The 18001-nt window shown below is 38.0% G+C and overlaps 1 protein-coding gene across 2 annotated transcripts in view; it reads left to right on the forward strand.

The window, feature by feature from the left end:
- Positions 1-18001, forward strand: part of SLC4A4 (solute carrier family 4 member 4) — a 346042-nt gene that overhangs the window by 277495 nt on the left and 50546 nt on the right. For both annotated transcript variants that reach the window (XM_080796031.1, XM_080796032.1), the window contains exon 16: positions 17014-17205. In XM_080796031.1, the coding sequence (XP_080652157.1) occupies positions 17014-17205 (192 nt within the window). The remainder of the gene's footprint in view (positions 1-17013; positions 17206-18001) is intronic.

The following is an 18001-nucleotide window of genomic DNA, read 5'->3' on the forward strand; positions in this document are numbered from 1 at the left end:
GACTTTCTTACATTTGGTAGGGGCTCTGTGTCTAAGGGGGGATTTCTCTCAGCTTTCCTGTCAAACCTCCCACCTTTTGTATACGACCTGGGCGCTTGCCAAGACCGTGAGAAAGTTTGGTGGATGGATATGGGCTCAGTCTAACGCCTCGGGCTCCTTGGACTTCTGATCTGTCACCCCAGTCTATGGGCAGCCATTAAAAACTCATTGAAGATTTGTCTGACTTGTCCATACGTCCCTCTGCAGAGGCATTATCTTCCGCGTGCTGCTCCGGCACGCACAAGGCAGCCACGGGGTTCTTTTCTCCCATGAAGGCCTTGTAATTTTTTAGAGTTTATTTAAGTTTCTTTATATCCTTATCTCTCTGGTAGATTTTTAAAAACTATGATTTTATACTTTAAGAGGTTAGAAGTGACCTTTTTTTAAAAAGTTTTTATTTAAACTCCATTTAATTAACATATAGTGTAATATTAGCTCCAGGTGTACAGTATAGTGATTCAACACTTCCATGCAATGCCCGGTACTCATCACAACAAGTGAGCTCCTTAATCCCTATCTTTCTCCCTTCTGGTGACCATCGGTTTGTTCTCTATAGTTAAGAGTTAATTCCTTGCTTTCCCTTTCCCTTTTTTTTACCCCCGTTGCTCATTTGTTTTGTTTCTTAAATTCCACATATGAGTGAAATCGTATGGTATTTGTCTTTCTCTGACTGTTATTTCACTTAACATAACACTCTCTAGCTCCATCCGTATTGTTGTAAGTGCAACATTTTTTTAATTAAAAAATTTTTTATTAACACATAATGTATTATTAGCCGCAGGGGTACAGGTCTGTGAATCGCCAGGTTTACACACTTCAGAGCACTCACCATAGCACATACCTTCCCCAATGTCCATAACCCAACCACCCTACCCTTACCCCCCACCCCCAGCAAACCTCAGTTTGTTTGGTGAGATTATATAAGTGCAATATTTTATTCTTTTTGATGGCTGAGTACTATTCCATAGTGTGTGTATACACACACACACACACACACACACACACACACATTTATATATGGCACAGCTTCCTTGTCCATTCATCAGTCAGTGGATACTTGGACTGTTTCCATAATTTGGCTATTGTAGATAATGCTGCTATAAACATTGGGGTGCATGTATCCCTTTGAATTAGTATTTTTGTATTCTTCAGGTAAATACCTAGTTGTATATTGCTGAATAGTAGGATAGTTCTATTTTTAACTTTTTTGAGGAACCGCCATACTGTTTTTCAGAGTGGCTGTACCAGCTTGCATTCCTACAGTGTAGGACGGGTCCCCCTTTCTCCACATCCTCACCAGCATTTGTTGTTTCCTGAGCTGTGAATTTTAGCCATTCTGACAGGTCTGAGATGATATCTCATTGTAGTTTTGATTCATATTTCCCCGATGATGAGGGATATTGAGCATCTTTTCATGGTGTCTGTTAGCCATCTGTATGTCTTCTTTGGAAAAATGTATATTCATGTCTTCTACCTCTTTTTATTGGATTGTCTTTTGGGTGTTGAGTTTGGTAAGTTCTGTATAGATTTTGAATACTAACCCTTTATCAGGTGTGTCATTTGCAAATATCTTCTCCCATTCGGTAGGCTACCTTTTAGTTTTGTTGTTTCCTGCGCTCTGCAGAAACTTTTTATCTTGATGAGGTCCCAGAAGTTTATTTTTGCTTTTGTTTTGCCTACCTCAGGAGACATATGTAGAAAGCAGTGGCTGTGGATGATGTCAAAGAGGTTACAACCTGTGTTCTCTTCTAGGATTTTGATGGTTTTCTCTTACACTGGGGTCTTTAATCCATTTTGAATTGATTTTGGTGTATGTTATAAGAAAGTGGTCTATTTTCATTCTACATTCTATGTTTTCATCAAAGTAGAATCACCAGTTAGTTTTGATATTTCACAACAACACATACAGCTATAGAAAACTGCAGCTCAAATGTATCCTTTAGTTCATAAAGTAAGATTGCTGATTACTGTAAATCTGGCCTCCTCACTGCAGGGAAAAAACCCTGGAGTACATTAACCACTTAACCTTGAGACTTTTATTTGTAGCATTACCTTCGTTTGTATATATTTTAAAAGGCCCATACTTTACCAGTTGAACAGTATACCTAAGGAGAGGAATAGGGAATATTTCATTTTTATTTATTTTTTTGCTTATTATGTTGTGCAGTGAAGCATATCATGTCTACATGGAAATGCTGTTAATCATAGAACTAAGAACTATTATAGTCTCATAAATTCTGCTTGGCAGTCAGACATGGAAGCAAAAGGGCTTTGATTTGATGTACCTTCAGGGTGATTTTAGGAGTTAACATTCATTTTCATGGGAAATAGAATGTCTTATTAATCTTCTTGTGCATAACATCTTTGTGATTTTCTCTCACTGAGAAAGTTAAGTGCCATTCTGTCCTTAAATCCCCTTGAATATCACATGTTCCTACTTTTAAAAACATTATGGGAAGTTTAAAACATGCAGTAAAGTACAGAGAATAGTACACCGAACCCCCACATACACATCACTTAGCTTCAATGAACATTTTGCTCACCCTCTCTCACATATGCATCGCCCACTTTTGTCATTGGGGAGGATGCTATAGAATTTTAAATTTTAAAATTCATCCTTCAGTATACCTTGGATTTTTAAGATTTACAAACAGTCCATTCAATGTTAACAGAATAATCCTCTAGAAAATGAGATACAGAAAAACAGATTGATATTTCTTTTTCATGAGATTGACCACAATTACAATCCTCAGCAACTTGGCCCCATTTCTCTTATAACTTTTTTTTTAAACTATGCATTTGCACAGTCAGTCTGTTTTGGCTCACTTGGTCCACTCACTGTTAGTTTCTCCACCTGGTGAGCATCCAGTAAATTTTGAAGAAAGGACTTACTGGATAAGTGAATGAAGTGTTGTATGTCCCTGAATCAGCATCTTTTCTCCTCTCCTTGTCTAATGCTTTACCTCTTGTTTTATGCCAGTGCAGGAAGAAATATACATCCAAAGCTTCTCATTTTTATTCCCCCTCCACTCAGTTTTGTTACTCTCTCTGCCATTCTTTTTTAGTTTTGTTCTCTTGACACTCTTCTCTCTACCCTTTGGAGTATGAGAGTTCTACAAGGACCTGTCTTTCTTTTAAGGCTTAGCTTAACTTTTGTTTTCTCTGTGCTAAATGAAACTGATTAGTCCTTTTTCTGTTCTACTAATCTCTATACTGTTCATTCAGACACTTTTTTCACTGCCTTGCATTATTAGTTGATATTTAAGTGGACATATTTTATTTCTCCAAGGAAACTTTTATTTTTTTTAAAAATTTTTAGTTTTTTTTAAATTTTTTTTTAAATTTTGTATTTCTTTTCAGCGTAACAGTATTCATTGTTTTTTCACCACACCCAGTGCTCCATGCAATGCGTGCCCTCCCTAATACCCACCACCTGGTTCCCCCAACCTCCCATCCCCCCCACCCCTTCAAAACCCTCAGGTTGTTTTTCAGAGTCCATAGTCTCTCATGGTTCACCTCCCCTTCCAATTTCCCTCAACTCCCCAAGGAAACTTTTAAAAATTGTTTTTGTTTTATTCTTCTTTATTGCTCCCTTAACACTATCTTATTTCCTTTATCTAATCAGGATCCAGTGCATTTTCTGTTTTCTTTTGGCCACATTTTTCTATTTTCCACGTGCTGCTGTTACTCAGAATAGCCTGTATCTAATTGAAATAGCCTCACCAGAGTTAGCAAACAAAATAAAACAAAAACCAAGGGTCCCAGTTACATTTGAATTTCAGGTAAATAATGAATAATTTTTTTAGTATAAATATGTCCTATATATTGTATAGGTCATATTTATACTAAAAATATTATTCACTGTTTATCTGAAAATCAGATATAACTGGGCATCCTATATTTTATCTGTAATTTCACTTTATTTTTTTTAAATTTAAATTCAAGTTAGTTAACATATGTGTAGTATTGGTTTCAGGAATAGAATTTAATGATTCATCACTTACTGAAACCCCCAGTGTTAATTGCAACAAGTACCTTCCTTTATGTCCATCACCTGTTTAGCCCACCCCCCCATCTGTCTCTCCTCCTGCAACCCTCAGTTTGTTCTCTATTTTTAAGAGTCTCTTATAGTCTGTCTCCTGTTTTTATCTTACTTTATTTTTCTTTCTCTTCCCCTGTGTCCATCTGTTTCATTTCTTAAATTCTACACGAGTGAAATCATGTATTTGTCTTTCTCTGACAGACTTATTTCTCTTAGCGTAATATACTGTAGTTCCATCCATGTTGTTGCAAATGGCAAGATTTCATTCCTTTTGGTGGTTGAGTAATATTCCACTCTCTCTATATACCACTTCTTTATTCATTCATCAGTTGACAGACATTTGGACTTTTTACATAATTTGGCTATTGTTGGAAATGCTGCTGTAAACATTGGGGTACATGTGCCCCTTTGATTCAGCATTTTTGTATCCTCTGGATAAATACCTAGTAGGACAATTGCTGAGCCATAGGGTAGTTCTATTTTTAACTTTTTGAGGAACCTCCATACCATTTTCCAGAGTGGCCACAGAAGTTTCTGTTCTGACCAACAGCGCAAAAGTCCCCTTCCTCTGCATTCTCACCAACATCTCTTGTTTTCTGAGTTGTTAATTTTAGCCATTTTGACAAGTGTGAGGTGGTATCTCATTGTGGTTTTGATTTGTATTTTCCTGATGCTGAGTGATGTTGAGCATCTTTTCATGTGGCTTTTAGCTATCTGTATGTCTTTGGAGAATTGTCTATTTGTCTTCTGCCCATTTTTTAATTGGATTGTTTGTTTTTTTGGTGTTGAGTTGTATATGTTCTTTATATATTTTAGATACTAATCCTTTATCAGATATGTCCTTGCAAAAATCTTTTCCCATTCTACCTATTACCTTTTAGTTTTATTGATTGTTTCCTTCATTGCATAGGAGATTTTTATCATGATTTTTTCCCAGTTTTTGCTTTTGTTTCCCTTACCCCATTTTTGCTTTTGTTTCCCTTACCTCCAGAAATGTGTCTAATAAGAAATTGCCAGGTCAAAGAGGTTGCTGCCTGTTTTCTCCTGTAGGATTTTGATGCTTTCCTGTCTTACTTTTAGGCCTTCCATCCATTTTGAATTTATTTTTGTTTATGGTGTAAGAAAGAGGTCCAATATCATTCTTCTGCATGTCACTGTCCAGTTTTCTTAGCACCATTGTCTTTTTTCCATTGGATATTCTTTCCTGCTTTGTCAAAGATTAGTTAGCCATATAGTTGTGGATCCATTTCTGTCTTCTCTATTCTGTTCCATTGATCTGTGTGTCTGCTTTTGTGCCAGTACCATACTGACTTGCTGATTACAGCTTTGTAATACAGCTTGAAGTCTGAGATTGTGATGCCACCATTTTGCTTTTCATTTTCAAAATTACTTTGGCTATTCAGGGTCTTTTCTGGTTCCATAAAAATTTTAATATTGTTTGTTCCAGATCTGTGAAAAATCCTGATGTTCTTTTTATAGGGATTTCTTTGAATGTGTAGATTGTTTTGGGTAGTATAGACATTCTGTGTTTTAGAAAATTTTAACAATATTTTTTCTTCCAATCCATGAGCATGGAGTGTTTTTCCATTTCTTTCTGTCCTCTTCAATTTCTTTCATAAATGTTCTGTAGTTTTCAGTGTGTAGGTCTTTTACCTCTTTGGTTAGATTTATTTCTAGTTACCTTATTGTGCAATTGTAAATGGGATTGATTCCTTGATTTCTGTCTGTGCTACTTCCTTACTGGTGTGTAGAAATGCAGCAGACTTCTGTACCTTGATTTTATATCCTGTAACTTTACTGAATTTGTGTATTATTTTTAGCAATTTTTAATGGACTCTTTTGGGTCATTTAATCAAGTCATTTACAAAGAGTGAAAATTTGAATTTTTCCTTGCCAGTTTAGATGTCTTTTATTTCTTTTTGTTGTTCCATTACTAAGGCTAGGACTTCCAGTCCTATGTTGAACAGTGGTGAGAGTGGACATCCCTGTCATGTTCCTGACCTTAGGGGAAAAGTTCACAGTTTTTCCCCATTGAGGATGATATTAGATGTGGGTCTTTTGTATATGGCCTTTATGATAGTGAGATGTGTTCCTTCTATCCCTACTTTTTTGAGGGTTTTTTATTAAGAAAGGATGCTGTATTTTTCAGATGCTTTTTCTGCATCTTTTGAAAAGATCATATGGTTCTTACTTTTTCTTTTATTAATGTGGTTTATTACATTGTTTGATTTGTGGATATTGAACCACCCCTGCAGCCCAGGAATAAATCCCACTTGATCATGGTGAATAATCCTTTTAATGTACTGTTAGATTCAGTTAGCTAGTATCTTGGTGAGAATTTTTGGATCCATGTTCATCAGGGATGTTGGTCTATAATTCTCCTTTTTAGTGGGGTTTTTGTCTGGTTTGGAGTCAAGGTAATGTTGACCTCATAGAGTTTGGAAGTTTCCCTTCCTTTTCCATTTTTGGAACAGTGTCAGTATAGGTATATATTCTTTAAATGTTTGGTGGAATTTCCCTGGGAAGCCATCCAGCCCTGGACTCTTGCTTGTTGGGAGATTTTTGATTACTGATTCAATTTCTTTGCTGGTTCTGGGTCTGTTCAAACTTTTTATTTCTTCCTGTTTCAGTTTTGGTAGTTTATATGTTTCTAGGAATTATCCATTATCCATTTCTTCCAGATTGCCTAATTTGTTGGCATATAATTTTTCATAATATTCTCTTATAATTGTCTGTATTTCTGCAGGGTTAGTTGTGATCTCCACTCTTTCATTCATGATTTTATTAATTTGGGTCCTTTCTCTTTTCTTTTTGATAAGTCTGGCTAGGGGTTTACCAATTAATTTTTCAAAGAACCAGCTCCTAGTTTTGTTGATTTACTTTTAAAAACATTCTATAACATTTATTTTTGCTCTAATCTTTATTTTCCTTCTGCTGGTTTTAGGCCTTATTTGCTGTTCTTCTTCCAGATCCTTTAGGTGTAGGGTTGGATTGTATACTTGAGATTTTCTTCTTGAGGAAGGCTTGCATTGCTATATGCTTGTCTCTTATGACTACCTTTGCTGCATCCCAAAGATTTCAGACTGTCATGTTTTCATTTTTATTTGCTTCCATGTATTTTTTTATTATTATTTTTTAATTTCCTAGTTAACCCATTCATTCTTTAGTAGGAGGATATTCTTTAACCTCCATATGTGGTTTTTCCAAATTATTTCTTGTGGTTGACTTTAACTTTCAAAACATTGTGGTCTGATAATATACATGGTATGATCACAATCTTTTTGTACTTATTGAGGCCTGATTTGTGACCCAATATGTGATCTTTTCTGGGGATTATCCTGTGTGCACTTGAAAAGAATGTATATTTTCCTGCTCTAGGATGAAATGCTCTGAATATGTTTGTTAAGTCAATCTGGTTCAGTGTGTCATTCATAGCCCTTGTTTCCTTGTTGATCTGCTTTGATGGTCTGTCCATTGCTGTGAATGGGGTGTTAAAGTCCCCTACTATTATTGTATTATTATCAATGTGTTTTTTTAAGTTTGTTATTAATCGATTTATGTATGTGGCTGTTCCCAAGTTGGGGGCATAAATATTCAAAAGTTTTAGATCTTCTTGTTGGACAGATCCCTTTATTATGATATTGTACCCTTCTTCACCTCTTGTTACATCTCTTATTAAACCAGTCTTTGGTTTAAAATACTAGTTTGTCTGATATAAGTATGGCTACTCCAGCTTTCTCTTTTGATGTCTACTAGCATGACAGATGGTTCTCCACTGCCTCACTTCCAATCTGGAGGTGGCTTTGTGAGGTCTGAAGTGAGTCTCTTGTTGACAGTGTATCAGTGGGTCTTGTTTTTTTATCCACTTTGATACCCTCTATCTTTTTTTTAATTAAATTAAATTTATTTATTTGAGAGAGAGACAGAGTGAGAGAGCATGAGAGGGGAGGTCAGAGGGAGAAGCATACTCCCCATGGAGCTGGGAGCCTGAAGTGGGACTCAATCCCAGGACTCCGGGATCATAACCCAAGCTGAAGGCAATCGCTCAACCAACTGAGCCAGCCAGGTGCCCCCCTCTATCTTTTGCTTGGTCCACTACTTTCAGAGTAATTATTGGTAGATATGAATTTAGTGCCATTGTATTACCTATAAAGTTGCTGTTCCTATACATTGTCTCTGTTCTTTTCTAGTCTTTGTTTCTTTTGGTCTCTCTTTGCCACTCAAAGAGTCCCCTTTAATATTTCTTGCAGAGCTGATTTAGTTTTTTGAACTCCTTTAATTTTTACTTGTCTGGGAAACTCTTTATTTCTCCTATTCTGAATGACAGACTTGCTGGATAAAGTCTTCTTGGCTGCATATTTCTCCCATTTAGTTGTTGAATACATCATGCCACTCCTTTCTGCCCTGCTAAGTCACTGCGAACAGGTCTGCTGCCAGTCTTATGTGTCTACCCGTGCAGGTTAAAGACCCTTTTCCTGTAGGTGCTTTCAGAATTCTTTCTTTATCTTGGTATTTTGTAGGTTTCACTGTGATATGTTATCGTGTTGGCCTGCTTTTGTTGATTTTGAGGGGAGTTCTCTGTGCCTCTTGGACTTGATCTGGGACACCTACGATACATATACTATTGTGCTTTGTGAAATTGCTGAATCCCCTAAGTCTATATTCGAGATCTATTAGTTTTCTTTCCCTCTCTTCAGAGTCATTATTTTCCGTAAATTTATCTTCTGTATCACCTATTTGATCTTCTACTTCTTCATCCTCATTGTGATTACATCCAGTTGGTTTTGCTTCTCAGTTATAGCATTTTTTCCCCCCACATGACTAGTTTTTAGATATTTTATATCTGCAGCCAGGGTTTCTCTGGTGTCTTCTATGCTTCTTTCAAGCCCAACTAGTATTCCTATGACTGTTGACTTAAATTCTTGTTCAGATATACTGCTTATATCTGTTTTAAACAAATCCTGGCTGTGATTTCCTCTTGATCTGTCTTTTAGAGAGAATTCCTCCATCTTGTTATTATGTCTAGGTTTCTGTCTTTTGCGTATTATGAAAGCTTGTTATGTTTCCTGCTCCCGAGAGTAATACTGTATTAAGAAGGGGTCATATACTGTCCAGGGCCTGGCTCCTCAGGAAGTATTTCTGGTATATGCTGTGCACACCCTACTGTTGTGTTTTGACTGCTCTTTCCCACAGGTCAGTCCCCTACAGAGTTCCTCCTTGCTTGCATTGAGAATTGTTTGGACCTTTAACTAGGTGTGCTTTGATTTGCTTGTTAAGATAAGCCTGATTTAAAAAAAAGTCCAGATCTAAGAAAAGAGAACAGGAAAAGGAACAAAAAAAGCAAAGAGATGAACAAAAAAACTATAATCTGATACCAAAGAAAAAAGAAAAAAAAGGAAAAAAAAATTAAAAGAAATCCTGGTCCTATTTTCACCAGAACTGTAGCTGATGCTTGGAACACTCTATGATGGGTAGACTTGGTACATGCAGGGGGCCTGTGTTGGTCCTCTGGGAGAGAGGTGCACTCTGCAGGCTTACAGTTAGACCTGCCCTGGTAAAGATGCCCAGAGGTGCAGAGGGTATAGAGTTTGGTATAAGAAACTCCAGCCTCCACTGGAGCTGCTGTGTTTTTCTCTGAAGTCTGACTGTGCTAATGAGGGGTGGGGGTTGGAGGATGGCATCACTCCACCCTCTCATCCCTGGGGAGGGGAACCTGTGGCTGCTGCTGTTCAAGAGGCCCTCAAAGGAAAGGGAATAGTTTCCCTTCCTGTGTCCTAGACTTTTATCAGACCCCTGCCCTCAACCTGTCCATGCCCAGGCTGTTGGCATGGGTGGCACCACAGTTCTCCTGTGTTTTATCTCTGGCCAGTGGCTGGGATTCAAAACTCCAAATCTTAAAGGGCACAACAAGGCATGGACCCACTTGCCTGCTCCAGAGGAAAGCCTCACAGTGTTGCACCTGGCACCGTTCTGTCCCAGAAAAGCAGTCCCATGATGCTCAAACATGGTGCTTAGGTGTATTGTGATGATCAGTGAAAAGCTGGGACCAGGTTATCTGCCCTCCATGCGTGCCTTTGTACCCTGCTGTTGAATGGGTCCTCAAAGGCTCCCAGTAGGCCTTTTGTCCTTGGAGAGGCAATATACCCTCTTCCAAATGTATTCCAGGAAGGGGTGTGATCAGAACGCCTGGGTGGCTCAGTCAGTTATTAAGAGGCGGCTTTCAGCTCAGGTCATGATCCCAGAGTCCTGGGAGCGAGTCCTGCAGCAGGCTCCCTACTCAGTGGGAAATCAGCTTCTCCCTCTGCCCCTTCCTTCTGCTTGTGCTCTCTCTCAAATAAATAAATAAATAAAATGTTAAAAAAAAAAAAAAAGAAGGGGGACGATCTCATCCAGGGCAACCCAGAGGATCCCCTCACCACAGCATGTTGTACAAACCCTCTGTGATGATCTTTCTCCTGCTCTCTCCCTCTCTCCCTGACTTCAGTCCATGAAAATCACTCCCTACTTTTTGCGGCACCATAGCTTTTCTCTCTCGCAGTTCACAGCTCTGAACCACGCCTCTGCCACCTTCTCTCCCTCTAGTCATGCAGATTCTTTTCTTCGTCCTCAGATCGATTTCCTAGTTGTTCAAAATGATTTGATGTTGCTCTAGCTGTGTTTGAGGGACCAGGCAAGCCTAGGGTCCCCGACTACTCTGCCATCTTAACTCCTCCCTTTATCTGGCAACTTTCTGTTCAAAGTTTATTTTACTTCAGATTTGTTCTCCAGATAAAAAGGGTAGATAAACTGGCAGATATCTTCCTTTACTATGTCAGCCAGTCAGATCTTGATGAATGCTTTCAGTTAACTAAAATTTTTTTGGGAGCCTGATGTATCATAAGTTAAACACCACCTCTGTCTTGGTCAGTTCTTTCTTATTTTTTAGTGACACACAGTCCCTTTGGTGTGCAGGCTCTATACTTCTGTCACTTCTAGCCTTTACCCATCCTTGGTGTAAAGAGTTCCCAATGCCCTAGTCAGTCTCTCTCATCACTTAGTCTTTTACCTTCCTTTCCCTGTCCTTGTTTTTCCCAGCATGCCCTCCTTCCTTCCATCCCCATCATCAGGTTCTTTCTCACCCACCACAAACACTACAGAAGTCTTCATCAGCCCTGAAGAACTTTCCTTGATCTTGTAGTGCTCACATGCATGGGCCTATCCTTTTGCTATTGTATTTTCTGAAAAAGTAGTTTGGGATAGCCTTTTCAATTTTTCATCCTCTTATTTCTCAAGTCAGTTCTTTCCTTTGAATCTCCCTCCAGTATTCAATATTAGGAGTATTCAGTATTAGGAATTAGTTTTGAATATGTTAAATTTTTTTTTTAAGATTTTATTTATTTATTTGACAGAGATCACAAGTAGGCAGAGAGGCAGGCAGAGAGAGGGCGGGGGAGCAGGCTCCTTGCTGAGCAGAGAGTCCGATGCGGGGCTTGATCTCAGGACCCTGGGATCATGATCTGAGCTGAAGGCAGAGGCTTTAACCCACTGAGCCACCCAGGTGCCCCGAATGTATTAAATCTAAGATAAAAAAAGAAACAGTGGATTTTGCTGTCTTTATCCTTCATCATCTTTGCAGCACTAGACCCTTTCTGCTCTCCTCCACATACGACCTTTTCCTCCCTTGATTTTGAACATTCTCACGTACCTTTCCTTTTACCCATCACTCTCATGGCATATTCATAATCTTTTTTGGTATCTTCACTTTGTTGTGTGTACCTTAGATGTCTTACACTCTTTTCCTTCCCCTAAGTTGACATCTTCACATCTGAAATCCATTAGACATCTCTCTGTGCTGCACAGCCACAGTATTCTTGCAATGGAAAGTTCTAAGCATCATAACAAATAGAGATAAATGTGCTCTGAGAGTTCTGACAGAAGGGACTTCTGAGATTATGTTCCCTATTGTTTTGTTCTTAAATTTTTGGTGTAAGTAGTAAGTTATGATGTATAGAATTCTGCATAGAGAATAAAGGTCAGATCCACAGAGGAGTAAGGATCACCTATAAGGAATAAAGGACAGAAGCTGTGAGATAAAAGGCTCCTGAATTAAGCCCAGGGGAGATAATGGTGGCTTGAATAAGTGGTTATGGGTGAAATGTAGTCCATGTGGGGATGTGATTTTTTAAATTTATTTTTTAAAGATTTTATTTATTTATAAATTTATTTTTAAATAAACTCTACACCCAGCTGGATCTCGAACCTACAACCCCAAGATCAAGAGTCACATGTTCTGCCAACTGAGCCAACCTGGCACCCCTAATTTTGGTTGTGATTTGAGATCATTTTTGCCATAACGTGACATGTGAGAAAGAGAGGAATTAACAATGACTTCAAGTTTTCTGTTTTTAGACTCTAGAAGGATGAAGTTGCTATTAACAGAGATGGGCAAGATCCTAGGGGAACAGGAGGGATTAGAAGTTAGTTTTGGACATGTTAACTTTAAAATGCCCATGAGGATTTAAACAGGGATGTAGTTTACCATGAAGTAGTTACCAAACAATTTTTCTCTTATTTGGAGAACATTTGCTGATGCATTAACAAATCATCATTAGTCTCGTGACTGTGAATTGGCTCTTCCAGTCCATGAAAACCGGAGTGTGGTTGACGTACAAAGAGAGAGCCGTACTATGAGGATGGAATGATCCCACCATGCCAGCACCCAAGCTGTGCTCCTAAAGCTCCTTGCATCGCTGCTTCCTTTGAGGTCCTAATGAAATCGGTGGTGGCTTTTCCTCGATACGCACTCACGCGCACAGTGTCTTACATGATATTTCAGGGGACTCAGGGATTTTTTTCTTCAGGTCGCTTAGCATCCATGCTAGGTATGTCCAGCCCAGATATGTCCCTTTTAGGAGGCAGTGTTACGTGGTGTACGCTTTCCACCGTGACGTCCTGAGTCATAACCAGAGTGGTTTGCGTGTGAAGAGTACTATTCTGTACTGTGACCATGGTGACCTTCCTGGGTCTCTTTTTCAACCATGTAAGTGAAAAGTCCTACTGGCACTTACACAGGGAAGTGAAATTACTTTTTTTTCTGTTTTCCAATTAAACAGTGGTAGAGCTGAGCTTGAAGCCCATGATAGTATTTTCCCAGTCTGCTTTTTTGATACATGTTCAGTATTTATGTCAGGTAAATTCTTTGGGAGTTGTATGAACCTGGGGAAGAATTATTTACACCTTTTAGTTTTTTTTCTATGACTTACCACAATTTGAAAATACAAATGATTAAAACCACAACCTTTTACAGTGAATCAACTAGTATAAAAAACACTATCCATGAAATAATAATGTAAAGTATGAAAAGTTGTCAAACAAAATGTGTAATGTACTAGCATGAATGAAGCATGAATTTTTTATTTAAAAGGATAATAGAAAGTAATATAGGAGTCTTAGATAAGAAATTAAATCAAGGAAGATAAACTTTTACTGTAAAGGACCAGAGAGTATATATTTTAGGATTTATGAGTCAGATATCTGGTTGTTGTTGAAATTACTTAACACTGCATTATAACACAAATACAGTGATGAACATTATGTAAAGACATGAACATGATTGTGTTTCAAAAAACCTTATTTATGAAAATAGGACATCGGCTGAATTTGGCCTGTGGAATATCTTTTGTTCAGTCTTGGGTTAAACTACTCATGGCAATTTGAGGCAACTTATAAGTGATAGATATAGATAACATTTATTTATTTTTTAAGATTTTATTTATTTATTTGAGAGAGGGAGAAAGAGTACAGGTGGTGGGTGAGGAGGAACAGAGGGAGAGAGGGAAGCAGACTCCCCCACTGAGCAGGGAGCCCAATGAGGGGCTCGATCCTAGGACTCCGGGATCGTGACCTGACCTGAAGGCAGATGCTTAACTGACTGAACCACCCAGGTGCCCCAGATATAGATAACTTTTAATAAGACAGCATTGTTTTTAAAGCAGTCTTCCCTTCAGACTAAGGTAGGATTCCTGAGAGGTAACTCAGCAATTTGCTTTGAGGTAGATTAGGGGTATTAAGATAGAGAAGCTCAATGCCTCTTAACTACATATCACACAATAGCTCAGTTTTATCAGTTTTAAATATTAGGATTTCAGGTAAATTTTACATGAAGAGATATTTCACTGATAATTAAAATTTGAAAACTATTGGGTTATAGCAAGTGGTAACTAAAATCTGTACACTTTCTTTTGTATGTTCCCTTTACACAGGCAAAGCAAAACGGATCTTTGAAGTAAAAAATACCATTTGTACCCAAAAGTTTCTGTTTCATAGATAACAAAATGAGATCTATTGGGGTAAAAGTTATATAAATAGTATCTGTGACAATTAAATTATTAGCCAATTATCTAAAATTTTACTTTTCAGATTTACATATATATACACCATTAACAGATGAGCCATGCTTTGTCTTTTTTTTTTTTTAAGATTTTATTTATTTGACAGACAGAGATCACAAGTAGGCAGAGAGGCAGGCAGAGAGAGGAGGGAGCAGGCCCCCCGCCGAGCAGAGAGCCCAATGTGGGGCTCGATCCCAGGACCCTGGGATCATGACCTGAGCTGAAGGCAGAGGCTTTAACCCACTGAGCCACCCAGGTGCCCCGAGCCATGCTTTGTCTTAATGTTTAGTTTGTGGTATCAGTGCTTCCTCAAGTCCAATGGAGATAACCTTCATTGATATTAGCTTTATGGAATAAGAACACTGAAATAACACATAAATATAGATGCCTCTTCAGTGATATTTAAATAGAATTATTTATACACTAGTGTTAAACTTTTATTGGAGTGGGAAACTTCACGTATATATATCCTGAGATGTCTATGCAAGCTGCCTGAAGTTGTTGTATTAACGTCCTTAGGTGTTTTGGAAGCTAAGTTGTCTGCATGACGATACATAGAATCATTTGGGGCTTACAAAATAGTGATACTGGCATTTTAGGTTGATATAAATGAGAAAACATATCTATCATTTTAATGTACATGTGTATTGTTTTTGCCTCATCCTGAATCTCTGTAAGAAAATCAATAAAATTTGCCTGTTGGGATTGTCTTAACACAGCTTACTTTTTTGGGTTATAAAGAAGGAGGCTGCTGATATTAAAATGCTGAAGTGATATTATGGTAAATTTTTGCTGATTTGAAAACAAAGAAATCTGTTACCTATTATGACCTCTAAACTTTAAATGTGTTCTGCTAAAAACATCCATATGCAGAAATCTGAAAAACAAGATGAGACATGATTAATCACCTCTCAGAAGAAGAGTTTGATAAAAGAATAATTATGTAACTCAGCTGTTTATAAGTTGAAACTAATACAGAAAAAAATATTTCAGGGAAAGATCTAGAGTTTATATTTTTATTGACTTATGTAAGCACTTTATCTTTTGAGCTCTATAAAAATTTGAACTCTTTCTGGCCAGAAAGAAGTCTTTCTTTTACATGTGTGATATTTTATGACTAGGGTACTTACATCAAGAGAATTCATTGAATAGTAAAGTATATTGGTGATGTGTTTGGTGTGAGATAGAACTCTTGCTCCAAAGGACAGGAGAAATTTATCTTTCCATATTTATTTGCAAGGCATTCTCAAATAACTCTTCTGTTAGCACGTGACATACTGATTAGCCTTGGACCCAAGAGGAAGTCCAAGATCACGGCGCTGGCAGATTCCGTGTCTGATGAGGACTCACTTCCTGGTTCCTAGACAATCTTCTTCGCATTGCGTCTTCACATGTTAGATGAAACAAGGGAGCTCTCTGGGGTCTGTTTTATAGAGACATGAACTCATTCATGAAAGGCTCCATTGTCATGACCAAATCACCTTCCAAACACTACCACATATGATTTTCAACATATTTAGGGGAACTATAGTCTGCACCCCATTTAGTATTGGTCTCTAAGTGGCTGCAAGAGGGCATCACATTTTAGGTGAGGTAGCTCTTATGTGACTGAAGGCAGTTCTCTAGAGAAAGAGGCAGGTGTGAGGTGGTGGCAGCTAAGACTCTGAACAGCTAGGAAATGAGTACCCTGGCCTTACCCACTATGCTAGCAGAAAGATTCTCCTGCATATTAGAAACAGGAAATAGGAACAGGAGTTAGTTGCTTCAAGAAGTACTGACAACCCAATAGCAATTCATGAGATAGAAGAAAATTTGAAAATTGACCCATGAACTCGAGGTCATGTAACATTGGGATAGATTAGATATCCCCCACACAGCTCCATAGCCCATTACAGCGTATTCCAGTACTGGCTACTCATGAAGCTGACCTGGAGTCAACAAGAAAAAAAAGCTATATTTTATCAGGATATGCAATTGAAAAAGCAGGGACCATCAGCATTTTTACCATCTAATTCCATAAACCACTAGTCTCTAGTGATTTAGAAAAGAAATAGCTCTTTTGCGAAAGTGGTGGGTAAGTTCATGGTTAGCCTAATAAAGCTTTTAGAGAGCATTGACCACAGGGCCATCAACTGGAAGGCAAAGAAGCCGTGGACTACAAAAGAAAGTACTTTTTGAACAACAAAGGTGTTTCAGAGAGTCTCACATTTTGGATATTAGTGTGTCTCAGTTTACTCTCAGGAAGGTTGACAGGAAAGAAGGATTTTGTGGTTTGTTTTCTGTTGAACAAATGGATGATTGTAGGACTGTAGCTCAACCTAACTAACAGATTGCATCATTTCCATTGTATTTTCAGTAATCGCTAGCCTCCTGGCCTCCCTTACCTGCTAGTCCACTAACACTTCCTCAGGTTTGCCCTCCAGTGGTTGCCCACCAGCTGTTGGGCAGAGACTTCAAGCTAATCCCTACAGAGCCCATCAGATATCAAATGCTGCTTTTTTTTTTTTTTTTTTTTTTTGCATTGGTGCTCTCTAGAAAAATTTTCGTGTTTTTCCTCTTCAGTACCATAATGCTACCTTTGACTGGGCGTTTTTGTCAATGAAGAAGTGTTTGAAATATGGAGGAAAGCTCGTGGGGAATAACTGTGATTTTGTTCCCGATATCACACTCATGTCTTTCATCCTCTTCTTGGGCACCTACACCTCTTCTATGGCTCTGAAAAAATTCAAAACTAGCCGTTATTTTCCAACCACGGTAAGTACCTGAGCTTTAAATACCTTTCACTGAATATATACTGTATTAACAATAATACGATGTTACAGAATAACAAAGTCTCCTGGAATTCAGCTTTCACAATACAATTTTGTGCATTAAAACATTGATATCTAGTTTTTGTCCATGTGCGTATTATGTATTTTTGATCTAATTAATGTCCAGCTTTGAAAATCCTTTCAAGAATTTTGCTCACATAATTCTGTCATAAATTCTATCATAATTCTTTTTTTTTTTTTTTTTTTTTTTTTTTTTTTAAAGATTTTATTTATTTATTTGACAGACAGAGATCACAAGTAGGCAGAGAGGCAGGCAGAGAGAGAGGAGAAAGCAGGCTCTCCACAGAGCAGAGAGCCCAATGCGGGGCTCGATCCCAGGATCCCGGGATCATGACCCGAGCCGAAGGCAGAGGCTTTAAACCGCTGAGCCACCCAGGCGCCCCTCTATCATAATTCTTATTGTATTGAAGGAAAAAGTGGGATGTATTCTAATATCTAAAAATGCATGAGTAAGAAAAGACCTTTTAAATCCATAGTTTTAAAGTACATAAGCAAAAACTTTTCATACTAGCAAGGAATTTTGAGGTAGAATTTCTAATTCATGAGCTGTACATGTGGTAATTTAGTAGTTGAATTATGGGCTGTGGGAGTAAATTTAAACTGTGTTGTTACGCCAGTATTGGTATAAGATAGGACTGTCATCTGAGCCAAAATTTCCTTCCCGTAATGATGAATGCTGTAGAACAGAAAAACAGATAATTGAGCTGGATTGTGCAGAC

Source organism: Martes martes (genome assembly GCF_963455335.1).
Source record: "Martes martes genome assembly, chromosome: 2".
NCBI classification, from domain to species: domain Eukaryota; kingdom Metazoa; phylum Chordata; class Mammalia; order Carnivora; family Mustelidae; genus Martes; species Martes martes.